At 35.3% G+C, this 27,538-nt stretch overlaps 1 protein-coding gene across 1 annotated transcript in view; it reads left to right on the top strand.

Moving 5' to 3' along the window:
• The first annotated feature begins 4,107 nt into the window (after positions 1-4,107).
• Positions 4,108-27,538, top strand: part of LOC146168310 (sushi, von Willebrand factor type A, EGF and pentraxin domain-containing protein 1-like) — a 43,829-nt gene continuing 20,398 nt past the window's right edge. The window contains exons 1-11 of the mRNA XM_083389143.1: positions 4,108-4,295; positions 7,301-7,356; positions 18,154-18,225; positions 18,385-18,490; positions 18,591-18,673; positions 19,552-19,608; positions 19,838-19,951; positions 22,835-23,020; positions 23,836-24,024; positions 24,316-24,501; positions 25,292-25,489. Of these exons, the coding sequence (XP_083245269.1) occupies positions 4,147-4,295; positions 7,301-7,356; positions 18,154-18,225; positions 18,385-18,490; positions 18,591-18,673; positions 19,552-19,608; positions 19,838-19,951; positions 22,835-23,020; positions 23,836-24,024; positions 24,316-24,501; positions 25,292-25,489 (1,396 nt within the window). The 5' untranslated portion in view covers positions 4,108-4,146. The remainder of the gene's footprint in view (positions 4,296-7,300; positions 7,357-18,153; positions 18,226-18,384; positions 18,491-18,590; positions 18,674-19,551; positions 19,609-19,837; positions 19,952-22,834; positions 23,021-23,835; positions 24,025-24,315; positions 24,502-25,291; positions 25,490-27,538) is intronic.

Here is a 27,538-nt window from a genome sequence, read left to right as displayed (position 1 = left end):
GCAGGAAGAGATTTCCATACCCAGATTGGAATTGATGGCTGCCGTAGCTGCGGTAAAATTGGAGCAGACCGTAAGGAACTTGCCTTAGATCTGCGCTCATCAATATTTTGGAACAACAATTCATCTGTGATTTTACAAAGTACCGGTATGCAAACCGACAAGCGCAGATTTCCGCAATTTGTGTCGCGCCGCCTCGCCTTTATCGAAAAATGCACGTGTACACGCAATTGGAAGCATGTACCAACCAAACTAAATCCCGCTGATTTGGTGTTGCGAGGCGCATCAGCCGACGTACTTGCTCTTTCTGACCACATTTGGCACGCGTGCCGCGTGTTTGACACCCCTGGGCTAAACGGTCACGATTTTAAAACTGTTCGTGATTGCTGTACTCAAATAAAGTAATTCTTTAAAGGTTTTACTTTTGCATTATAGGTTTTTGTACATTTCAACTTAAACACCGATAAAGATTCCCACAACTTAATAATAAAACTGCATGTGACCACCTACTATAATTGATTTGATCAGCAAGCAAAACAGGTAAAACTTTTTTTTTTTACTTGTTGAATCACTTGAAAAAGAATTTTCTAGAAGTTTACACAAATTTCTCACTAACTTCGGAAAATAATAAACAACAGTAATAATAAGAATTGACGAATATATTTAACTTTATCATGGAAAACTCTTTCACTTGGTAAATGAATGTTAGTTCAATACACTACTGTAGCACTAACTATTTTAAGCTACCCTATAAACCAGGGACAGATGTATTCAATGGAAGAGCCATTAGCAGAAACTACAAGTACCAGAGAGTGTCAAAATTATTTCAATACAAAAACGGTAAATAATGGAAAGTCAGCAATTATAACAGAAATGTACTATAACAAAACGGTAATAATCAACATAATAATAATACGGGTAATAACAAAATAACACGCACGATTTTTATTAATATCAGTCTTTTGTTAAACTCTTCGGATTCCATGTCTATTGTTACGTCATCAACGAAATGCTGGCCTAAATAAAGAAAAGAAAAAGAGAGAAAGGTCCATAAGCGCTACTCTTGGCAGCCATTACAATTTTGGGGAAATTTTACGATTTAACTAGAAGAGTCACAAAAAACATGCCGGCCAGCCGCATGTGGCTAGCGATCGCGAGCCGCAGTTTGTCCACCCCTGCTATAAACAACACTAACCCTGTTTAACCTGACAAAAAAGCTAAACATGTCGCAGCCACCTCAACCAAATTTCCCGTGATAGATTTTTAAAATGTGTGACAAGCTAAAATAGTTAACTTCCTTAAATAACAATTCAGTCTTCGAATCGGGGAACGGAATACAGTGCAAATCACAAATATCTATTGTAGGACGGTTTAATGACTTGAAAAAGCAAAATTTGTTACGCCAAACTGCAGGATTCCTACTTAACGGCCTGTCGGATGCCAAGCGCTACACGAAGTGTCTTTAAACTGTGTCAACATGTGCGAACTGTAAGTAAAACAATAAAATACATGAAACAATAAAAAGTAATTATTAATTGCCAACGGAAAACGTAATAAGATATGAAATGAAGCGTGAGGTGCAAAAGTGGAAAGGCGATTAATTTTTTTATTTTTACACTGTTTTAACCAAAAGCAAAAATTAAGGAGAATTAGACCAAGAATTAGATCTTTAGAGCAACGCAGACAAGTGACATAATTTAACACGCCATTCTATTAATGCCGCTTCCACACAGGCTATATGGGGTGTCATTAGGTAACCGATTTTACACACACGATATGACATAATTTGAAACACATCACATAATTTGGAATTTCAATTTATTGACACGCAGTGCAAACGTTTAAGTAAAATGTTATGCCGTTTAAAAAAATATGTTTGCATTATTTATGCCTCTTACGAAGATCTCACGCTATCCGTAACATTTCTTTTTCGGTATATGCTGATTGCCGCATTATCTTCCATAATCATGGGATATAACATGAGGCTAGCAGTTTACCATGTTACAACGTAATGTGTAATAGTGATAAAGAGCCCACAGTATGGAGGATTGTTTCATTTTGTTTAACCAGACAAAATCCAGGTATACTTCGTACATTATCGTGGTTATTGTAGATGTAATTAATTTTTAACCAGTTAGAATAATTGGTAAACATTCTATTTAACCTGGGCAACGGGTATTTCGTCTATTAATAACTATTATGGATGTCCGATACCTAACATTTTATTGCAATACTCGATATGTTGAACAAAAAATATCGCAATCCCCCTAATGACGTCATTACTACGAAAACAAACAAATTAGATAAAATTGAAACGAATGGGTTTTACACATTTTAGGGCAATATTTGCCTTAATGTTACGATGTTCAGTTACCTCCAGTTTTTATTCAGATAATTTTATTAAACTTACCTTTTTTAGATAGTAACTATAAATATAGACTAGGCCTAATACAGTCAAGGTCAAGATTTACCTGATAAACCAGTTTTAAAGTTGTTTAAGTTGAGTTTTCTTCACCATAACAAGACGTTTTAAACGAAGGGCGTGCCGTCATTTTGTTTAGGTCATAATTGCCTGCACTCTAGTTTAAACTAAACTTGAACGGTTTATAGTGAAAAAAACATTGCCTGTAAGTTGTAAATCAACCTTATTTCCGAAAATTTCATATAGGAAAATCAATTAATTTAAGGTTTTTATAGTGGTTACTAGGGCGAATTTTTTTTGATCCAAAATAAGTAAATTTGACCTAAAAATTTTGACAAAATTTTAACCTTTTCATAAAACATTGAATTAGGCAACATATTGTTAATGGAAGTAGTGCATTAAACACAGGTTTGATGTTTTACTGACCACCGGTCGAACACAAATCTGTTACTATTTTGGGTTATGTAAAACTCAGTTGTTGTCATTTTAAGAAGACAAACTATAAAAATGCCAAAGAAAAACAAGACGCTGGTTATTTTAGAAAAATGTTGGGTAAACAGTTGTACAAAGTAAATATAAATGCAAAAAATTAACAAGACCAAGCATATTATTGAAATAGAAACGGGATAATTGCAAACCACAAGCGAAAAAAGACTGGATAAATACTGTTCAATAGTTTTACCTGAACGACAGTTTCAGAAAGGTGACTGTACTTTTTTAGTTTTGTACGATTTGTGTGCATTTTTAATAGGCTTTGACTTGAAGCAACTGTGGCAAATTTTGACCTAACGTGTAAATTTATCTTTTTTTACAAGTCAAAAAATAATCGCCTTGGTTATTACGCATTGACATATTTGGTTATCCAACATGCAAAAAGAATCTGCTTTCTTGCCAACGATTGTCTATTTGTTCTCATACTTTTTTGTATTTATATATAAATTTATCGCTTTAATTTTTACTCGTTTGTTTTACAAAAACACGTTTAACCGTTTGTAAACTTCCGGTTTCTTGTCGAAGTGAGACTTGTAGCTGTATTACTTAATTTTTGTAAGTCAAAAAATTAAAATTAAAATTGTGTAAGACGTCCTAATTAAACATTTTTCAATTAAATTTAAACCACCCTTGTATATTATTTGCTTTGAAATGTAATAAGATATGAAGGGAATGATATTATCCTTGGCGTTCAGCCAAACATGGAGCCCCTTAGAGCTGCTTGTTTATAGAAATGCCATACATGACGGTACGTGTATAGGCTACCTTGATTAATTGAAACCACTTTTAAGCAAACTAGCAAATATTATGGACGAACCACAAAAACCTCCAGTAATCTAAGACACGTTTTGTTTCTTTAATGCCATTTAAAACCACATTAAATCTATGCCAGGTAACAAACATACTTTACAAGCCTTTACGAATAAGTAGAGGTAATTAACAGCAGACATTGATTTATAATTAACGTTTTGTTTGGTATAATTAGCATGTATATAAATAAATATGTTAAATTTATTTTCCCTTTTGTTTTGTTTAAAGATAAAACGTGAGTTCGGCGTTGCGTCACCGAAAAAAACGAACAGCTTCAAAATAGGAAGCGAAAAAGGGAGCTTGCTAACGAACACGTATACCGATCGTTGAGATATGCGCTTTATAAGTAAAATAAATTGAAATATTTTTACAGTTGCGTTACTAGATGTGGCTGCAGAAGCAAACCATAGCAAAAGCGAAATAATATGAAGTTTCTATTCGTTTCGTTTATGTGTACAATTGCACTCAGTTTACATGCTTTTGGACAAACAATCGACCCTGAGTGTAACTTGAGCATTTTGTCTAGAAGAATGTGTGGTTCCGAAGATGTGGATGGTACGTCATGTCGGAACATGTGAGTACGAAGGTTTTTATTATTAACGATCAGTCACTTGTCACGCAAATTATACGACCCTTATTTAAATTGATTCTTGTATATGTTTTCTGTTAAAAAGCCATCTCTGCTCAGTATTATTTTTCATTTACGGCTAGTTATTAGAAAACTATTTAATAGCTTAAAAATGCCAGTAAACTTTCCTCGTTGTTAAATGTTTTGCTATTATAAACAGCTTGTAAATACCTTTTTAAGCATCAAAAAAATTAAAAAGTTTTTTTCAAATAACTTTTAATTTAAAATAACAGAAAATAATATTAACCCAACCAAACATTTTACTAAATTTTCATGTGTGTGTATTTATTAAATTATGTATACTTGCATGTGCAACAAATTAGAAGCGTTTTAAGGATTTTTCTTTCGAAGATACAAATTCTCAACACGACATAACAAAATGATTTACACTGCGTAGTGTTATATTTAATGAAATTTAACCTCAGAAAATGTTCTGCAGTCTATAATTTATTTCATGCTATTATATTGAACATGTTGTTCTTGAAGGCGTTAAAATATTATCGCAAAAATTACTATAATGCACACGATACGATTGACCGATTTTACGATACGATTAGACCGACTTGTTACAAAATGCACTATTTTTGAAATTTTGTCCTAATGAAACACTTGCCTGGGTCACAATTAATAATATTTGTTACTAAACGGCATGAAGTTGTAACTGTGGCTATTCAATAAAACCACTAATAAATCAAACAAAATCACTTAATCGTACACGCTATTTGACAAACTTCAAATGATTTACACGTTTTAGGTGGTACGAAAATAGGTTGACGAATAAATTAGATTAGCCCAATCACAACTTTCTCATTATGGTGAAAACAAATAATTTCATAGCATGTGTGTTTAGTAATAGTGTAAATAAATCCTAATTTGTAGATTTAATTGAATAAGATTGTACCGTGTATATATTTTGATGTTTTTGTTTTAAAAATTAACCGAAAAAAAAAACGTTGAAGAACCACTAGTCTTCACACATATTGAAGGACACGTATTGCAGCCTTATGAAAACGTTATTAGATGTAACGAATAATAAATAAAAGGTAAATATTTGTTTATTATTAATAACCCAAAAATATTGAATATATAGTACAAATTTAGCATATGCCACCAATACTTGTCTAAAGACTCTAGGGCATGGCAAAGGCGATAACGACAAAATAGCCACGGGGCAGGTTTCAACAGAGATATGAGCTTAGAATGTTACCGGAGCATGTTGGCGACAGTACTTGGCAACCTGCCTTAAGGGTATACCTGTGTTAGTGTTATGCGAGATGGGATGATGTTCAATTTAACAGCAGCTAAAAGAGCCGATGGCGTATCACGGCATTTATCCAGTTTGACAGGGCCTTAGGCAAATTGTGTCAGGGCGTTCCTAAAGCTAGACAGTTAAAAAACAATTTATAAAATAAATAACTTCGCTCTCCGATCTTGCACTGAGGAAGTTCTGGGCACGAACTGTAAGGCCGCTTGCAATGGTGATTGCTTTTTTTTACTTCCTCCCCTTTAAAGCTTCACCTGCTTTGTTTAGAAGTATCCTCGCAACCAATTCAAGTGTAAGGGGGTCTACAGATACGAATAAACTATTAATTTGAAATAGGGATGCCAGATTGGCCTTTTCAAGGCCAAATTCCTTGAATTTGGCATTTTTAGAGTCGGTTGGCATTAGAAATTATACATTTGGCCTTTTTCTAGATTTGGCCTTAAATTTGGCTTTTTTTAATTTGAAATCCACTACAAGTAATAAAATATCGATAGACATCAATTTAGAATTATAGTGTCAACTCTCAAAACTTGGTATACAAAAACGCAACGTGTTCACTTTTTAATCTATACGCTTTCAAAAATTCAGTTGCTGAGCAATACCTTTTAAATTACCATTATTGTGATGCTTTGTGATGAGTAAATAACATTAATGATCATAGACTTGTTACAAAAAAATCTTTTGTTGGCGTAGCAGTGTCTATCATCTTCTTGGACACACCAACAGTGCGAGAAATCCTTTTTGGTTTTTCGCAAAAGAATCTCGTTTGTAACAAGTATATTAATTAAGGTTGTAATAGGCTACTCATATATTTCTAAATACAATGATGAATTTAGCTTGATTCATTGATGACATTTTAATATCGATTGCTTTCATATTTGGCGTTCTTAAAAAAGTGTTCAGCTCTTTTTAACACAAGGACTCTTTCCTGTTGGACCTTGCTAATATATTGCCTCCTAAGATAATTGCCACCGCAATTTTTTTATTTTCCTTTTTTGGAACTTAACTAGGATAACAACCATAATAATAAATATGAGAACTATGTAGATGCAGGTTAAGTTATCTAGTTCTATTATTTTAACCTAACCTATTTAATATATAGGCTACATTTAAAAAGCACAATTTATATTAATTATTATGGTTATCCAAGTTGACTTCAAGCTTGCACAAAAAGTAGAAATTTACTGTAATTTCAATTTGTAGCTGGTGTCAGTGTATTATATTTACTTATTATTAGATAATAAGTAAATAAAGTAACACCCCTTTATGTTGAATACAATCGGGTAAATATTCATTTGGCCTTTTTTGCATTATTTTTCTGGCAACCCTGATTTGAAACCATTCCACTCTTATCAACTATGTTATCTTTGGCAGGCATAAATATCAATACTTATGTTTCTGCTGGAACACGTCTTTGATCTACTAAGCCTGTACAGAGCCCTAAAAATTTAACCTATATAACTTTATTTGTCTGGTAGTAATATGTGGGCATTTACAATCAAAGTTCCAAAACATACTATAAAATATTATGTTTTTTACCGAAAAATTTTGGCAACAATTTTGTGCATTAGCATTATAAATAATCTGCATAATTAAAATTAACTAAATTATATTTCCTCGAGGAATGTCTGAGTTTGTGTGTCACATTTTGTCAAAAATTAATTGCATAAATGATTTTTATATTTAGGGGATGTTGCTACGATGCTCAAACGCAGCCCGGATATATCAAGTGTTTTCGAAAAGGTAATTAGAAACATCTTACACATTGCTATATAACTTAAAAATTAACGACAAAACCAAGTTTGGCGGCGTTACAGTCAACGGAGGATCCATGATCGTTCATTGGGATAGTTGTTTAGATATAAGGCAGTGTTGTAATTAGTTATGTCAATGGCCTGTTTAACCGTTGTTGCTCAGACCGTTTGGTCATGGTAAAAATTGATCGAGCAAAGTTTGCAAAAAAAAAAAAACAATGAAAAAAAAAAATGAAAGAAAAAAAAATAACAAACTAAAAAATAAAAATAAAATAAAATCAATTGAAAAAATAATAAAAAATAAAAATTGAAAATAAACAGTAAGCCCTGAAAATATACCCCTTGACAAAATATACAACAACCGCAGTGTACACATCTTTGTGAGCACCTGTTGTAATTGTTGAACCATTCAAACATATCAACACCAGGCCTAAACAAATATAATTATGCAAAGGCTGCAACAACAAAAAGCTTAAGTTTAACGCATTCTTAGCGACGACGTTACAAAGCTACGTCATAACATGGCGTCATAAATAAATAAATATTGCGTTTACTTGATTTAAATTGGCAAAACTTTCAATATAAAAGGTGGATTATTAGGCACATAAACGTGTTTGCATATTGCTCAAAATTACAGATTTAAACTCTGTTTCAACAGTGATTGCTCAGACCAAGGCATAGTAAAAATGTACCCAGTAAAAGTTGGAAAAAGTATAGCAAACCACAGACGTTAAATCATTTAGAGAGAATGAAAATATTTGCTTTTTAAACATGCTAGCTGACCAAAATGTAATAACATGGCCGTAAGCATTATCTATGTAAATTTTTATTGATCAAATATATATTTCAATCATTTCCCAAAATCTACGCCATATTTGAACCCCTTTCGCTTCAAAGCCATAAGTTAAGTGGAGAAATTTTCGGCCCATATCTGCTTTTGCTTGCAGAAACAAGTTAAGGAAAAAAAATATAAAATATATAATATAAAATATGCAATATAAAATGTAAAATATAAAAAAATTAAAAAAAATTAAAACATTTTTTTTAACTCAAAAAAAAAAAAACACACCAAACCCTGAAAATATACCCCCTGACAAAATATACAACAACCGGCTCCCCCGTCTAGTTCTTTTTTGGTTTCATATGGTCTGCTATGGCATGTTTCAGACCGATTTTTGTCCAGAGCTTTATAGAAAAAATGTACATCGTAGAACTTTCAAATTTTCAGACATGGCGTAGAGTGGTATGTAGGTGCTTTGCAGAAGTTTGTGAGGTTACACCCCCAGGGGCCTTTGCTTGGTGGGCAAGAACCTGAAATATTGCGTTTTAGCTCTCTGTAGCTAACGACTGCCATCTAGCAGCAGAAAAACTTTCATACAGAATTTGTTCATATTCGCTTGCTTTGTCCAGCTTGTGAAGTGATGAAGCGACTTCACGCCTGCTGCGCTCTATTGTCCCGCGCGTGAGACTTTCATTGTGCGAAGTGGCTCGTCCAAAACTGGCCGCATGGGACTTGCATTTTAGAAAGAAGCTTCTCTTAGTAAAAAAAAATTATTGCTCTTACAACACAACATATTTTACGGCCACAAATTTAAATGCGAATCCTGAAGGCAGTGTGCACCTCTCTGTTAGCACCTGTTGTAATTGTTGCTCCATCCAAACAAATCAACACCAAGCGTGAGACTTATTGTGCGAAGCGGCTTTGTACAAGGGCGCAGCAAGCAAAACATAAAGCTGAATGCGTTAATTATTAGGGAGGACGTTAGAAAGCTACGTTATAACATGGCGTCATACTAAAATAAATTTTAAGAACACTGCGTTTATTGGATTTTAATTGGCAAAACTTTCAATTTAAAAGGTGGTTTATTAGGGACATAAACTTGTTTTGCATATTGCTCGAAACTACAGATTTAAAGTCTGTTATAACTGTGATTGCTCGGACCAAGCCATGGTAAAAATTTACCCAGTAAAAGTTAGCAAAAGTATAGCAAACCATGGACGTCAAACCATTTTAAGAGAATGATAATATTTGCTTTTTAAACATGTTAGCTGGCTAAAGTGTGATACCATGCTTGTACGCATTATCTACGTAAATTCTAGTTATCAAATACTAGACGAAATACCCGGCGTTGCCCAGGTTAAATAGAATATTTACGATCATAATGTACGAAGTCTACCTCAATTTTATCTGGTTAAACAAAATGAAGCAATCCATCATACAATGGCTCTTTATTACTATTGCATGCACATTACAAACATATTTTTTTAAATGTCATAACAAATTTGCTTGTGCCTAAACGTTTCTACTGCGTGTCACTAAATAAAAATATAAAATTATGTCAAACGTGGGTCCAAAATCGGTTAACTTATGCTTTCCTACAATCAGAGTAACACTCACACCCTGTGTGAAAGCGGCAATAATGTAAAAGCGGAATGGCGTGTTTAATTCTTTGACTTATTTGTGTGGCTCTAAAGATCTAATTGTTTGTCTCCGTAATTTTCCAGTACTTTTTTCATTTGGTTAAAACAATCTAAAGATAAAAAATTAACGTATAACCTAAAAAGCAAGTTTGTGTCTGAAATAGGTCACTAAAGGAAAGTCGCGAACGCGCCGTGACCATTTAATTACTAATTCACGTGCTACCAGCATTGTATCAGCTTGCTGAAGCCGCATGATATAGCCGATGATTTTAAAAAACATGGGGTATTTAACATTAAACCAAATTGCAACGTTGTGTGCTTTTGAAAATGGAGCTACTAAACACACAACCTTTGCTAAAGACGTATCGCATAATTTACGTAACGAAAACCCGTGACATATGTGGATCAAAAATTACTAACAAACGTAAAAAAGTCGTAGCAGCAATTGTTCAAATTCCGCGAAATTCAAGCAAATAAGTCATCACGGTAAATACATTCTGCATCCAACGAAAAAAAATCTTGTTTGAAAAGTAAATTTGCTTAGTGTTTAAACCGCTGCAACAAACGCGATATTTTCAACTCAGTCCAAATGTTGCGTAGTTTAAACTCTCTTAGGGTTGTTGTAAGTTTTCTGTGTAAGTGTCTTAATGTCTCATAAAAGAATGTTAAGGAAAACGCTGCAATTAACGCAATATTTTGCGAACTTATACTATCTTTTACGTGGTTAAACACACTGCAAAAAGCTATCAAACATAAAAGTATAAACTTTGCCACATGAAACTTTATTTTTACCAAGGCAATGCACTTTACGCAGGTTATTGCCTTATAAATGTATGAAAACGCTTTACCCTTTTCGTCAAGAGGTTTTGCGATAAGTCACACGCCCGCCCTTTCGAGTTAACATGCCACCACTGTTGTGTGATGTTTTTGAATAGCACGACTAAATAATCGACTATTAGTATTGCGTGGTTAAGCCCATTATAAGAAGTCATTAGACTTTGGCCTCAATCAACATCACAACATTGCTGGGAAGGCTTGTTGTACGATATACGTGTAGGTTTCCTGATGTTTTTTCAAAGTATGTTTAGTATACGACCCATGTGGTAGCAGTATTCGACATCCAACGAAAGAAAACCTCGTTTGAAAAGTAAATCTGCTTAGTGTTCAAAATGCGACAACAACTGCGATGTTTTGCGAATTCTGTCTAAATTTTGAGCCTATTGTTTACACCAATTAGCGCTGGTCGTCCCTTGACTTATAAGGACTGAAATTAATTTACTCTTTTCACACGTTTTTTTTTATACACAACAAAATATGTAGCGACATTTATCGATCAAGAATTCCTAACAAACGCCATAAAAAAAGTTGCTCACCCGTAACTGGTTTGCGACGGCGCTCGCTTGAGATGCGAGACTTTCTCTCATAGAAAGAAACAAATTTTTTTCTGTCTGGGAGCACACGAGTTTCTTTCTATTTTCCCACCTGTTCGGGGGCTCGCTTAAGAGGGAGCAAAATGAGCCACGATTGCTCTGTCTGTCTCCCTAAAATGAGCCACGTTGCTCTGTGTCTCCCTAAAACGCGAACATGCAGCCGACTGCCGACTCACAAACTTTACATTTTATTATGTTTAGATATGTTTCGATCATTCCCGATATACTACGACATATTTAAACGCCTTTCGCATCAAAGCCAGAAGTTAGGTGGGGAAGTTTTCGGCCCATACCTGTTTTTGCTTGCAGAAACAAGTTAAGGAAAAAAATGTAAAATATAATATATAAAATATACAAAACAAAATACAAAATATCAAAAAATTAAAAAATTAAAATATTTTTAATTCAAAATAAAAAAAAACAACGAGCCCTGAAAATATACCCCCTGACAAAATATACAACAACCGCAACCCCGTCTAGTTATATGGGCCGAAAATTTATTTTCGGGACATATCTTGTTTTTGCCCGAAAATGTTTCTGACCCATTTTTGTCCGGAGCTTTATAGAAAAAGTATACATCGTAGAACTTTCAAATTTTCAGACATAGCGTAGAGTGGTATGAAGGTGCAATGTCGAGGTTTATGAGGCTGCACCACTAGGTGCCTTTGACTGGGGGGCAAAAAACTTAAATATTGCGTTTTAGCTCTCTGTAGCTAACGACTGCCATCTAGCAGCAGAAAAACTTCCATACAGAATTTGTTCATATTCGCTTGCTTTGTCCAGCTCGTGAAGTGACTTTCATTGTGCCGCGTCCAAAACCATGTTTTTCCTTAAATTAATAAAAATACCATAAATGATCATGCTTGTACATTGAATTTCTCTTTTTGTGGCAATTTTTTCTTTAGTAATTTTTTCTTTTTGTGATAGATTGATCTCTTCTTAACATTAAATTCATGAAATTTTGAATGAAACAAAAAAAAGCCTAAAAAAGCCAAATTTCATTTGGATTTTTTTTTACAATAAATTTTTTACAATAAAAAATCCCAAGAGGTTGAAAAAAAGCCAAAATTTTTAAATTTGGCTTTAAAAAATCCAAACTGGCAACCCTGTCCAAAACTAGGCGCGTTCGACTTGCATTTTAAACAAAATGCTCTTAAGAAACAACATATTTTACCGCCGCGAATTTAAATGCGAAATCTGGTGGCAATATACACCTCTCTCTCTTTGCACCTGTTTCGCATGTTACCAATCCAACATATTAACACCAGGCCTACACAACTTAAAATTGTGTGTTGGTATGTTGGAATAAAGCAACATACGAAACACGTGCAAATAGCAAATATTCTGCAAATAAGTTTTTTCAAATATTCTCTAAATCGTATTTAATTTTATTGTCTCGGTAATACACACAGAGAGGTAAGGCCGTGAATAAACTTTCACCCACCGTGCAGCTAACGCAGGGAATCATTGCGAATAGGGATGTTCAAAGCAGAATATCGGAGACACATTTACAATGCTTGCTTTAAATGCGGAGTCAGCGTTTTTTCGGGCGACCAATTACTTCGCGATAAGCTTCGCCTAATAATCAAGTGTCAATAGAGTGTATTTACCGCCGCAAATTTAAATGCGAAATCTTGAGTCAGTGTACGCCTCTCTGTTAGCACCTGTCGAGCATCTTGCTCAAACCAACATACCAACATCAGGCCTAAACAACTATCAAAAGTTTCGATTTAATAGTTTGCGTATTAGGCACATAATAGTGTTTTTCATATTGCTTGAAACTACAGATTTAAAGCCTGTTTTAACAGTGATTGCTCGGACCAAGCCATGGTAAAAAAATACCGAGTAAAAGTTTGCAAAAGTATAGCAAACCATAGACGTTAAACCATTTTTAGTCTTTAAGAGAATGATAATATTTGATTTTCAAACACGTAAGCTGGTCAAAATGCAATAAAATGGCCATACGCATTATCTACGTAAATTCTATTTATCAAATATATGTTTCGATCATTCCCCAAATTCTACGCCATATTTGAACCCCTTTTGCATCAAAGGGATATTTTAAGTGGGGAAGTTTTCGGCCCATATCTGTTTTTGCTTGCAGAAACAAGTTAAGGAAAATGAAAAACAAAATATATAATATAAAGTACACAATACAAAATACAAAATATTAAAAAATAAGAAGTATAAAATAAAAAATAAAAATTAAAAAATGAATATGAAACAATAAAAATTGAAAAAAATAAAAAAATAAAATAAAATCAATTTAAAAAAAAATAAAAATAAAATAAAAATAAACACTAAGCCCCGAAAATATACCCCCTGATAAAATATACAACAACTGGACCCCCGTCTAGTTATTTTTTGGTTTGATATGGGTATCTTTCAGATAACCCAGTATCTTTCAGACCGATTTTTTTTTTTTTTTTTTGTTTATGAGGCTGCACCCCTAAGCGCCTCTAATTGGGAAACAAAAACAAAAGTGTGACGTCATCGTTTTAGTTCACAACAGCTATCTACTCCTATCTAGCGGCAGAGAAACTTCAATACAGAATGCTTTCATATCACTTGTTTTATGCAGCTCGCGTAGCGACAAGGCGGCTGCTGATATCCTGCTGCGCTTTATGGTCCGCGCGTGTAACGTTTATTGTGCGAAGCGGCTCTTAGTAAAACTGTGCGCATGCGACTTGCCCTTTAGAAAGAGGCTTCTCTTTGTAAAAAGCTTGTTGCTCTTGCTACACAACCTGTTTTACCGCCGCAAATTTAAATGCGAATTCTGGAGGCAGTTTACACCTCTCTATTAGCACCTGTTGCTCCATACAAACATATCAACATCAAGCTTAAACAAATAAAATTGTACAAGGGCCGTATGTTTTTTTGAGGTGTTTTGGGGGACCGAAACCAAATTTCTCCAGCGGTTTCCCAAATTTTGGACTTCCAACTTTTTGGTATTTAAATGAAACACTTGCGGTCTCTTAAAACTACTTAGCGGTCACCCAAACCAAACCTTAAAAAAAACCCTTGCCGTAACAACAAAATGCTAGAGTTTAATGCGTTTTTAGCGACGACGTTACAAAGCTTTGTCATAACATGGCGTCATACAAAAATAAATACTAAGAACACTGCGTTTATTGGATTTCAATTGGCAAAACTTTCGATTTAATTGGTTTCGTATTAGGCACGTAAAAGTGTTTTGCATATTGCTCGAAACTACAGATTTAAAGTCTGTTTAACAGTGATTGCTCGGACCAAGCCATGGTAAAAATTTACCCAGTAAAAGTTGGCAAAAGTATAGCAAACCATGGACGTTAAACCATTTTAAGAGAATGATAATATTTGCTTTTTAAACATGTTAGCTGGCCAAAGTGTAATAACATGCTTGTACGCATTATCTATACGTAAATTCTATTTATCAAATATATTTTCCGATGATTCCCTAATACCTCGCCGTATTTTAATTTTAGGCAAGGCCAGCATGTAATAAAGTTTCACACATCATAGAAAGCAGAGAAGCATTGCTAGAAGCTTCATTTATATGACGTTCGTCAACTATGTCGCCAGATTGGACCATAAGTCCAAAAAGCCTGAAAATTTTTTTAGAGGTAAAGCTTTCAGGCGTCAAGTTCCAATATGACATTTTCTCTAGGAATGGGATTTTTGATATAAAGCGGCCAAAAAAATATTTTGATTACAAAACGATTCTAAAATTAATTGTGCATAGTCTTTACCAAACTAACGTATGAGAAAATGAAACCCTGGCAACTACCCCTTTCGCATCAAAGACATAAGTTACGGCTGAAAATTTTCGGCCCATATCTGTTTTTGCTTGCAGAAACTTAAGGAACTATAAAACTGGCAACGTTTATACTAAACCACAAACCAAAGTTAAATTAATACTTAGTATTTGAAAGCAGCCCTGATGAGTAACGAATTATAACGGTCTACTACCCCCCCCCCCCCCCAAAAAAAAAAAAAATTCAAACAATTCAAAATAAACACTAAACCCTGAAATATACCTCCCCACCAAATATACAACAGCCGCACCCCGTCTAGTTCCCTTACGGTTTGGTTCTTTTGGTTTGTTTCAGACCGTGTTTTGTCCAGAGTTTTAGAGTAAAACTATAATTCAGTGAGACTACAATTATTCAGAGACGATGTTGGGGTTTAGAACTCTATTTACTTTGGGGCTTCCAGCTAGGGGTAGAAATTGCAAACAAAATATGACGTTTTTGTAAAATTGATTTTAGCTCTGAACTCTTATCTAGCGGTCGCAATATTTTCTTAAAACGATATGGTTAAATACACCAGTTAGTCAGAGTTTCTCGCGTTAATGCGCGACAAAGCAGTGAAACAGATTCCGCCAAAGGAGTACATGTTGCTTTGGAACGCCAGACGCTAGCATGTTAATACTTACATCCGAAACCTTAACTTCTTCCCTGCCATCGGCTGTTGTATCTTGTATGCAATTATAAAAACTGTCCATTATGTTTTTATAAACCTTTAAATGTGTGTATTGTTATTTTTATCATTAATGCGTAAGGCAAGCCACAATATAATCAATTATTTGAAATGTATGAAAAAATACGTAGGCCTACTACGGTATGTAGCGGCTACGGTCTGTTATGGATTCTAAACTAAAAGCTACTTTAATATAACCTTGTAGCCCTAGTATAATTTAGCTCGTTTTAAGGGAATCGTTGCGCAATTCTATAAGATTTACCAAATTCAACAGTGTATCTCATGCGGCCCTTAGTAACAAACTTGCCTATTCTGGTTTAAATGCCTAATTAAGGCAATAAGTGGAAATGGAGTTTAAAATAGAAATCATTTTTCAACTATAAATCAGTATAATATGTCAATTGCAGTCTTGGTATTTTAGGAAAATCAATTTGAAGATAAAATACAATTTATCATCGTCGTTCATTCCTTATGTCACAGTTTTGGCGCACAAACGTTTGACGTCTATATCGCAGCTGCAGTCTAGGGGATTTTTACTGCTCTGTTGCGGAATGAAAAGATCTTTGGTTGGCTGCATTATCTTGAAACTAAGCAGAAACCGCGTAACGCAGTTTGATTTCTGTTTATTGTCGCGTACAAATCGCAGTGATGAGGTTCTAGTGACCTCCAATGTAACAGGGGAACGAAAATACGTAATGAATAGTAAAACATACTAAACGAAAGGAATTAGGCTACGCTTCATCAGAACCGGAACATTTTACGCCCTTGCGACCCAGATTGGAAACGTTGGATATTGCGCGGGGGAGATGTTTTGCAGCTGAAAAAACGCGCCGCTGAAAATAAAATTTCGACTTGAACTTGCGCGGCTGAAAATAAACCACCACACCAGGCTACCGAAAGTTGTATGTTGCCACATTATAATAAACTTAGAGGTTTACAACGTTCAAGAATACTTGAAGCACTGCGCAATTTTTGGTTGGTGTGCGGGCGCTGGTAAATATTTGAAAAGCTGGATAGTGTAGCATTCAATATGCAATATTACTCGATATTGCCTAACTTGACGTCACTATTCACGTGACCGTTGTCCACTGATGCGTGACCAAAACGCCGAACTGTGCGTTTTTAGCATTTCGCAGGGGATTTTATATGATGCATTATGTAATATACATATACGTCTTATAGACTAGCTTTTGTGCTTGTTGTGGCCCTTGTAGCATTTTAGTCGTGCAGGCCTGATTTAAGGTGACACATTTTCGGTCATACACGAGCGATGAGTGAATAAATGTGACGTCAGTTTTACATAAGCCATACTAACGTTTCTATTTTATGTTAATATACTTCTCGTAAATAGTAAAGTTTGTTAAAGCCCCTAATTATTATTTAGCAGTATTACTCATTTTAAGGTAATTTAGCTTCATACAGAAGTTTGCGCGGCTGAAGTTTTGCGCGTTTGCTCGAGTCAGATTTGTGCTGCTGAACACATTTTCTATAAAATGCGCGGCTGTGACCGCGGCTGAAAGTGCTACTGCGCGGGGGATGGGGATACGCACGCGAAACAGTGCGACAACAGGCAGCTTATAAGTTGTGCTTTTGCGCAAAGCATGAAAATGTTTTTAATCGTTTATACCATGTTCATTGTTCGTATTTAAAAAACGGATTTTGGTAATTTTGCCTCAAATAGTGAGGGTCTGTAATCTCGTACACATAAAGTTAAAAAACTTTAAAACTTAACATAATCGCTTTCCATCTTTCAAATTTATGTTAATTGGGTTTATAGGTGCAAAAATATTGGGCCGGTCTTATTTTTTCGCTATAAAATAGTGTAACGTTAAGGTATTTGAAACTCTCTACGCCTACGGCCTACCTAGTGACAGTAATATCTAGCAATTTATATTTCTTTTGTAGTGTTTGCCAATATGCTACCTATGTGAAGCGAATCACTAGTAAACCATAAAAATGATAAGTGTTCATTTGTTATATTTTCATTTAAAAGGATACGTGTTGCATGAGGCTCATAAAAGAGCTTTGAATATCGCTTAAAATCTGACATTTATGGTTTAATTGAACATAACTTTGTTAAGGTAAAATGTCACACTGCACAATATGTCTCATACAGAGCGCGTTTGTGTCAAATAAGTTCCATCAGGACAGATAAGAGTTAGCGCAAAGCGCAAAAATATTTATATATGTCCATAGTTAAACTCAGCTAAAAGTATATTTGTAGGACTTTAAACATACAGTACAATGTACTACTGTCGTAGCAAAACTACATAACAAAATAAAATATTGATAAATAGCGCGCCCACAGTTTGCCGACCAGTGTTTTAGTTAGTAGAATACATTTATTTTGTTTGGTACCAACGCCAGGCTACATACCAAGCGAGTACCAGTGTGCCCATCGGATTTTGAATTGTACACAACGTTACTAGTAATACATCATATTCTTTCATTTTCAACATACCAATTTATCCTTGCAGACAGGCGAGCTAATATAAATTTTGAAGGCACCGTCAAACCTAAAGAAGTTGGGAGATCAAGAGTATACCAGGGTAAGAATTGCTTTGCTGCCCATTTATGCCACTATGCCATTGTTAAGAAACTACAACTCATAAACCAGCGGACTATTATACTAACTATTAAACCTTTATTTATTCGCACGTTATTGTGTACATGTACGGTATTCAAAAGCAGTTTTTTACCATTCACAGAACATTGGGAGTTGGGAGGCGAGCCTGGCTACCCAGGAAATCGTGGACTGATCCAATGTGATCGCTTTGGATTTCGTCGACCGTGCATAAATGGTTTTATTTCAAAGTAAGTTTTAACAAGGGTTGAAGTACAGTACAGATAGCATCTAAACAAAATGGATAAATAAAAAATATAGTGCATCTAAGACATATTATATATTTAACAGGTCGATGTGCAGACGTATAGGATGCTGCTGGGACTTTGTTTCTTCCAATAGAATCGCGAGTTGTTACAGAGCTACTTATATAAGTAAGATTTTTTTATGAATTTATTATCAAAGATGAAAATGCTTGTACAGTATTTAAATGCTTGTAGTGTGCAGTCAAAATCAACACATTTCTTAAAAAATGTATCACGCTGAGGACTCGTTATTATATATGGTAGGGAGTAAGAAACTAATTGGAATGGATTATTTTCTTAGAAATTATTATCGTAGTGTGAGTACCGACATTTTAAGGTTGAAGTGCCTGAAACACACACTACAATTTCTAAATATTTTATGTCGCCCGGCCAATGCTAGAAAAATAGAATACGGTGGAAAATTTGTTAATCTTAAAAACATCAAGTTTTTTTAATTTATTTAGGAGTTTTAATAGGTTGTGAAACAAAGCTGTTTTTTTAGTAGGTCTATTTTAAATCAAAGTTTTCTAAACTGGGTTGCGATCATGCAGAGGGTCGCGCATTGATTTTTTAGTTGCAAGAAGACTATTTATTTAATTCAAATTGTACATTATACTTTAAAAAAAACATATGTAAAAGCAGACACGAGAAATGTACGAATTTATAACTGCCAAAACCTAGAGTCTTGTTTTGTGTACTCGATAGAACTTAACAGAATATTAAAGCCACAATTCTGTACTGCGGCAGCAAAGACTCATCATTAATAAGGGTTGCTAGGTAGTCGGTAAATATTAGTGTGGAATTCAGACCTTTTGTGTTGATTGGTTAGACTGTTAATACCCAAAATAAAACATACTTATGAATAAAATCTTAATCCTCCTAAACCTTAAACTTTCAAAACTTAAGAACTTTTGTCTTAATTTATATATATTAACATTTTTACTGACTAAGGTTGGAACTAAGAGTTAGAGCCGTATCTCAACAAAATTCTATATTGTGTTATTCAGTTACTTCTCTCAGAAGTGGTTGTAGTCCCGGTTTTAAGAACGCTCCACGCTGTGAAGGTATACCGAGAATATATATATATATGTATATACATATGTAATAGAGTTTATTAGTTGGGAAAAATAATATTAAGTCTTACCAATTTTGTTATCTATTTTATAGAAAAATTTGTTCAGAAACAAAAATTAAAAACTCAGACCCCAATGAAAAACAACTAATTGAATTGTTGTTTGAAGAAGGATAGTGCTACATTAAAATAATGTTAACATAATTTAACTTTATTTGTAGACATTGACGAGTGTGCAAGTAACCCATGTCAAAACAATGGAGTTTGCATTAACCTTATTAACAGCTACAGATGCTCTTGTCCAGGTCAAATTTCCGGCGTCAACTGCGAAAACGGTTAGTATATAGTATTTTAAAAGATGTCAGTTTTTATATTAATATTTCAGTTTCAAGGGGGGAGGGGGTCTGCAAGTTTTACAGATGATGTTGCAAAGTAACGCCTTAACTCCATGTTATGAAACAAATATTTTGATAGAAACTTGCTGTTCCCAGGCGTACTCATGTGTTAAAGGCCCCTTAACTTCACCACAACTGTAATTTGGTTTAAAATATATCCAAAAACACAGAAAGTAAAATATCACCACTAATTTACATCATATTGTGAGATCCTCAAAGGAGTGTTCCGAAACCTGCTGTGTTTGTTAACACTCATGTACAAAGGAGAGCGAGGAAATGACTTTTAGGGAAAAGGCGCAAAACGTTTCGTGCAAAGCTTGATGGAAAGTTACATTTAAGGTTTTAACTGAGATAACGTGACGTATTGAGCACATTCTATACCGATATTTCTTGAAATAATAACATATGTATATGGACAAATAAACAATTAAGTTGTCTAGACCAGTGCTCCGCAACCGGTGTGCCGCAAGACCATGCCAGGTGTGCCGCGACGTTTCCGAAGGTTTTACTTGTGTTTTAAGGGTATTTTTTTCAGCATAATTAACACAAAAATGGTAGATCAAGGCAGGCATTTAAACCCTATGCAATAATCCAAATATTCTATGAAAAGCCCTTAATGTTTTCTGACTTGCAATGGTGGTGCAATTTACAGGACTTTGGCCAGGACCATACAATAAGGCCTACAAAGTAACAGTATTTAACGCAAGATAATTTACAATATTATTTAGGTCTACGTCATAATAATGCCCAAATCGCAGCAATATCCACAACATATTAAAATCTAAAATCTTCTAAAAAATACCTAACATGTCGGAAAAAGTCCCAAATTTTATGGAAATAAAGGCCTAAGAGGGTATGGGACGTTTGGGCGAGCAATCGGTCTGGCTTCTGATGGTTTGGCATCGAGTTATGTGCCCTGTTTGGTGTTTACGTGAGGTAAGAAAGTAAGTTAGGGTTGAAATTATTACAGGAGTTAGTGATGAATTTAGGGGTGGGGCTTGAGGTTAGGTAAAGAGATATAGTGGCCTTATTCTAGCCATTTAGGCATTTTCCGACGGGTTTAGGACTTTACGATTTAGACATTATTACGATTAAAGGTATTTTAGTTCTATATTGGTCTTATTTCGAAATTTGTTTTATTCCGAAGTTGATGTTGTTCTAATTTCAGTTCTATGGCTGGTGTCCCTTTGGCCGAATTAGGATATTTTAAAAAGAGCGTAAAAATGCAAAACTTGCAAGTAATAGAACGTAAAAGGTCAAATTGTTGGCGCCTTTGGCGCGTTTAATCATAAATCGCTTCTTTTTTCTGGGTAGCCTATATTTCGTAGGTGTGCCATCGAATATTTGTAGCTCTGTTGGTGTGCCGCAAGTGAAAAAAGGTTGTGGAGCACTGGTCTAGACCATTGTCAAAAAACTTATGATATCTTGTTAGAATATATTAGAAGGGCCATTGTGGCAGAGCAGTATTTTATATTTTTTCGCACTTTCTTTTGTGTTTTACTGGGTTTGTCCGTTTTAAGGAATCTATTCAGCCTAAAGGCGCTATGCATATGTAAAGAAACGACGCATGTCTGTTTATGCTTGTAATTATAGCGTTTTCGCCTGGTAAAGTGTAAAATATTTTACGTCAATACTCAATAGTCTTTTTTTTCTTCCCTGGCCTGTCTAGCAAATCCAGTCGGCATTTTGACTTAACTAATCCCCAACACAGTCACTCTTTTGCTATATAGTGTCACGCCGCTTCTGGATAGAAAAACTATATACAACAAATACGCGCCTTACTTGCGAGACGCGGTTTAGTGTGGTGTCAGTTATTTTGTTGAAAGCGAAGTTATGCTAAATTTTTCAAATGTACAATAAATTTATAAGCGACCTGGCAGAGTATGCACTTTGAAATGCCACGACAGTTTGTTTAATTTCAATTTAGTGGAGTACATAGCATGTTAGTCATGTCCCCTGTTGAAATATATACATTCTATGGAATGGTGACATATAATGTGTAGGGGCCATCGAATGCTCAGGTCTACAGAAATCACTTCAAACGGCACAAGAAACATACAGTGCATTTAATGCAGGGGTTCTTAAACCGGGGTCCATGGAATCCTTGGGGGTCCGTGAACTAGTTTTAGGGGGTTCATGAAGGTCTAATTGAAATATCAGTGTTTATTTAAGAAGTAATTAATTTAATTAAAAATAAAACAGTTTTGCATTGAATGAATTTAGACTACATTTCACTTTCACAATTTTAAACCAAAATCAGCAAATTTATGAAGTCTATTTGTATTGTGACGTCAGTTTATGATGTCATTTTTGCAAATTTTTTTGCCTACAGTGGTCCACTCGAGATGAAAGAAAATTTTAGGGGTCCGCGGTAAAAAAAGTTTTATAGAATCACGCAGAGGCGATCAAAATGCCTTAAATTGTCAAATATAATTCACAAGGAATTAGACTGGTAACATAGAAAATGCACCACATAAATGCTTTCTGACAGTGCGTAAATGGTGTTGTTTATCTAGAAAAAAAAATAGGCAGGAATACAATTTTAGTAGGGATGTTGATATTATGTCAGAAGTCATTGATTCCCCTAAAACGGTTAAAAATATTGAACATATCCAAACAAAATTTGCACGAAGCACCTTTTTTGCATTCAAGTAGGTAAAATGCATACATGGTTTGGGGTTGATTTAGGGCTCGGGTCCCTTCACCAGCACTTGGATCCTGATCCACTCACGGCAAGTACACGGCTTGGTTCTATCATGTTAATCTTTATAAATTTAAAAAACTATAGAGTGATTTAATAATCTTTATATATCTAATTTACAGCATGTCAACCTCCCCCGTCAAGTACCTCACTGTCATTCCTACCATTACAATCAACCTATATGGCAAACTCTATTGTAACCTACAACTGTATTGCCACCAACGAAATCGTGACAGCTGGAATGGGGACTAATCTTTGTTCCTCAAGTGGCTTGTGGTCGATGACAGTTGCTCCTACGTGCGAACAAGGTTAGATTAAAAGTATAATTAAACCAAAATCGATCTCATTAAATAAGATTAGGGGTGTTTAAAGTAATTTTACAAAAGTTAAAAACGTTAAGAAATATTGGATATGGTTTTGATTCAGTTTTAATGTGGCCATGCAGTCACAATGAAGACTGGTGCAGTAGTCAGCCATTATGTGGTCATTCCACCTGCCCAAAATTGCCAGGTACTACACTTCCATGACCTTAATGTCTTGTCGTACCCTTCTCCTTGCTCTTCACTTAGATTACAAAGTTTGCAGGAAAATCACGAGAAACCAAGTTTAATAATGATTGTAAACTTTTTGTTTTGTGAACATGAGCTGAAATGGTCCTTTGACATTCTTTGTTCAGGCTATATAACTTTGTATTATGCTTACAGCATCTAGTCTAGAACCACATAGCTACAACATAATATATTGACATGGTATGATAGCTGGATAGCGTACGGCTGTATATGCATGTGGTAAAGCAATGCAAATAGTCTGTTTCTCATCCGAATGATAAACTTACTAGTACTGTACACTCACATCACCTGGTTTACTGTTTTATGGTGCACAGTAATTGAAACCTGAGGAAATCAAAACTTGAGGCACTCACAGCACCTGTATCACAGTATGCCATTTAAAATAATTAAACAGGGATTTTAATATTCTCTGAGAATTGCTTCTTTGCCATCCCATAAATATATATGTCACTTTTATGTAGTCTGAAACAAGTAGGGTACTAAACCTTTGTTTGCTATTTTTACTTGCCATGTAATATTACCACAATGTTTTTTGTTGTATCAAAACGCTATAGCATGCACATCCCCACCGGCTTCGGGATCCTTTGGACCAGTAGGAGCTACAAAAGCCAAATACAGAGTGGGTGAAAGAGTTCCTTATATGTGCATCCCATCAACGTTAACTCTCGTCGGAGCAAGCGAAAACGAGTGCTTGCCGAACGGAGATTGGTCTTTTACAGCCGGGTCTCAGTGTAGCAACAACGGTAAATTTAAAATGACATTTCTCGCATTTTTACACACTCACACACTACACTCGCACACTCACTCACTTACGCACTCATACAATCTTACACTGTTATCATGTTATCCTCACACCGCGCTGTCATGCTCTCACACTCACACACGCTCTTACACTCACGCATTAATATATATAATATTTGTTTATACATTTTATGTTTATGTATTTGTTCGCCGTAATCATCGGTCAAAAAGCCAATTTTGAACATGTTTGTGTATGTGTCTTTCAATATTTGTTTATGTATATTTATATCTAGTATGCCCACCTGTTCCTACAATTGTTAATGGTTTTTTCGACATGACATCGCCCCAGAACCTTGCCCTCGACACTATAGTAACATACACCTGCAATCCGGACTTTACGATGGTTGGGTCGAATAGAATAGTTTGCCAACTTGGTGCTGGCCCACAGTGGAGTGGCGTCGCCCCTTTGTGCCAAAAATGTAAGTATTTGGAAACGCATTTGCTAGTTAAATTCTGCTGCAGAGTATTCACCCAGTTTGTAACATTTTGTTTTGTCTGCATCAGTTGTTATTTTTTTTATAAGTCGTTTATTCGTACAACCTCGTTCAGTAAACCATGGCATTTAGTATATGTAGGATTGATTCCTAACCACGTTTGTAAAAATAGAAATGCAGCTCGTCTCGAATAAATAGTGGGAAAGATGTGCACAACATGTGGAGTCCAAAGAAATCATTTTTGGTTTTACTTTTTATTTTTTGTGGGTTTAATTATTTGAACAACTTTTTTGTCTAAACCTTACCAATAGAATTTTCTGAATTTTCTTAAACTAAAATATTCCGAACTCAAAAGTCTGCGAACGGCCATCTAGAAGTTTACATGAAATAGCAATTGAAAAGAACTGTTTGGAGTTAAGGACGCGTATGCCCTTAAGAAATAGCTGAGATCTAAATAAAAGTCATGTCACAGTAGATTTTGGTAGGTAAATTAAAATTCATGCATAATTTTGTACAACGTGGTCATTAAGTTAATTTTCTAATATGTATTATTAATCTTTTTGTCACGCCATTATTCAACAAAGCAAATATGAATATGCAGTACAATTTTGGGTCGTCTATATTAACTTTTTAACTTTAGCCCTACCAATGAACCTGCGCAAACTATGTGAAATAAAGCCTAATAAAATTCTCATGGTAACTTGAGATGGATTTATACTACACCTAAAACAAACCTTTCTGTACTTCGCAACGATAAAACAAATTTATGTTTCAGCTTGTTCCGATCCCAACGCACATGGCCCTTCAGTTAGCTTAACATATGTTGGATCCCAAACGGCACCCTTTGCAACAGGAACCCTTGCCGTGTACAGTTGCGTTACCAGTGGGACTATTATTGTCGGAGGAAATGCGAACCAAAGGTGTCTGAGTGATGGATCGTGGTCACCACTAAATCCACCAACCTGTAGCAATAGTAAGTGGTATGCATTTTCTTTAAATCATGCATAACAAACAGAGGATACATATCTATTTCTGAGTAGGCATGCCATTTTTTTTAAATGCAAATCCGGGCTGCACAGTGAAAACTGCAAATAAACTTAATGTAAAAGAAGTAATGCAATTAATCTACTAGACCGTGTTGCAGTTTGTTGGATATTTTGTCATAGGGTATTTTCCAGGGCCATATTTTTAAGGGTGGTATGTCTAAGTAATTGCGTCATCATAAATAGGGTAATTTTTGCTTTCCCTTAACTTGTTTTTGCAAGCCAAAACAGATATGGGCCAATCATTTCCTTCCTTCACCCATGACTATACAGATAGACGCAAAAGGGTATTTAGCCAAGGTATAGAACAGTGGTTCTCAAACTTATACGCAACGGTCCCCCAGCATTTTTTTACTTGCTCAAGGTCCCCTTGAAAATATACACAAATAAACACAAAATAACACGTTGTTTTTAATGGTTTCATTGGGACGGGTGCATTTGTTTCTTTGCTATCAGCTCAGCTATGTTAACTTTATTTGAGTGAAGTAAACACGAACAGTTTTAAAACCGTGACCGTACAGCCTACGCCCTACAGTGTCAGCGCAGCAAGGTGCAAAAACGTAATTCTCACTAGCACAACGCAACACTATGACGTCACAATGCACAATACTGCTTAAAGCGTACAATCACGTGAATGAACAACTAATCAGCTTGGTTTGGAAAAGTAAGTTGCCTGAAAATTTTATTGCACAAAAAACTATCTTCTTCAAAAGAGTTGCCTTGATTTTATTTAGGTACTTTGCGATCCCAGCAAAATTGTCTCGCAGACCCCAAAAGGACCGCGGAACCCAGTTTGAGAACCACTGGTATCAGGGGCGTATCCAGAAATTTAAAAAAGGGGGGTCGCGAATTTTCAACTTGGGGAATTCCCCCCGTTTTCGTCTGACGTTAATGACGTCATAAAATAGCGACGGATATGACGTCATAAAATAGCGATTGTTATAGCGTCATAAATAATACCGCTTAGTGTGCAATCGTTAACTTCAGGAGTAAATCGAAAACAAGACTGTGATAAATATGTGATTGATTTTAGTAGGTCCATGTACGGGACCACGCTAAATTACAAGCACGTCTTTCGCCACCTGCAATACTAAACGAAGATCGTTTTCCCGGGTGTTATTCCACTAGCACAACATAAAAGTGTCACTTCAATAGTTCTAAAATCAGTGTTGTTAACCTTTTTAAGAGAGGGCAGACCTGGCGAGCTAAGCGAGCGCGATTTTTTTTGGTATAACGGCGGCATTTCTGTCAAATTTATTGCAAGTTTTATTACATTGCCGAAACTAAAAAATAACAAATATGTCCAATATTTTTAATACGTTTTTCATTTGTCCGCGACGCACTTGGCAACCCTCCATGGCGCAACGGTAAAGCAGCGCTGTTCAATAGACAGCATTAAAATGTAAACAAAACGGGCGTTTAAAAGTAATTCGCGTGAAGCGCGAAAATTTTTCGCACTTACGTAGTTAAAATAGTCGAAAAGTATATGAAATGGCAAACTGCGAGAAACATCAGCACCGCCTAACTCGACGTTATAAGCGAGAAAAAGGCGGAGACCGCTTGACTTATTGTTGTTAATTGTCGAACACTCACTTGTTAATCAGCCAACCTGAACGAACAAGGAAATGCGAGAGAAAAAACATCCTGCGTTTACGGTCGACCAAACAAGAAACGAAAAACGGCGTTTTGCGTTTGATTTTGGTTTCGCATTAGCTTAAGACACGTGACCCAATTACATTAAAAACACGCAACTTCGAACGGTGAGTTTAAACGCTGGCAAAAACGAACAAAAAACGATATTGTCACTTACGAAAAGGGGAGGGGGGGGGGGTCCGAACTCCCCAAAAGTTTTTACATTTTTCGATTTATTTGTAAATCTCAAATTAAGAGTTTCAATTCCAGGACAAATTGATTAACCGGGCAGGACACCGGGACAAGGCCTCAAAATCGGGAAGTATGGCAAGCCTATTTCTGAACCA

The sequence above is a fragment of the Ascidiella aspersa genome, chromosome 1 (assembly GCF_963924565.1).
Source record: "Ascidiella aspersa chromosome 1, kaAscAspe10.2, whole genome shotgun sequence".
Classification (NCBI taxonomy): domain Eukaryota; kingdom Metazoa; phylum Chordata; class Ascidiacea; order Phlebobranchia; family Ascidiidae; genus Ascidiella; species Ascidiella aspersa.
Note: the sequence above shows the minus strand (reverse complement) of the source record. Positions and strands in the feature narration are given on the sequence as shown.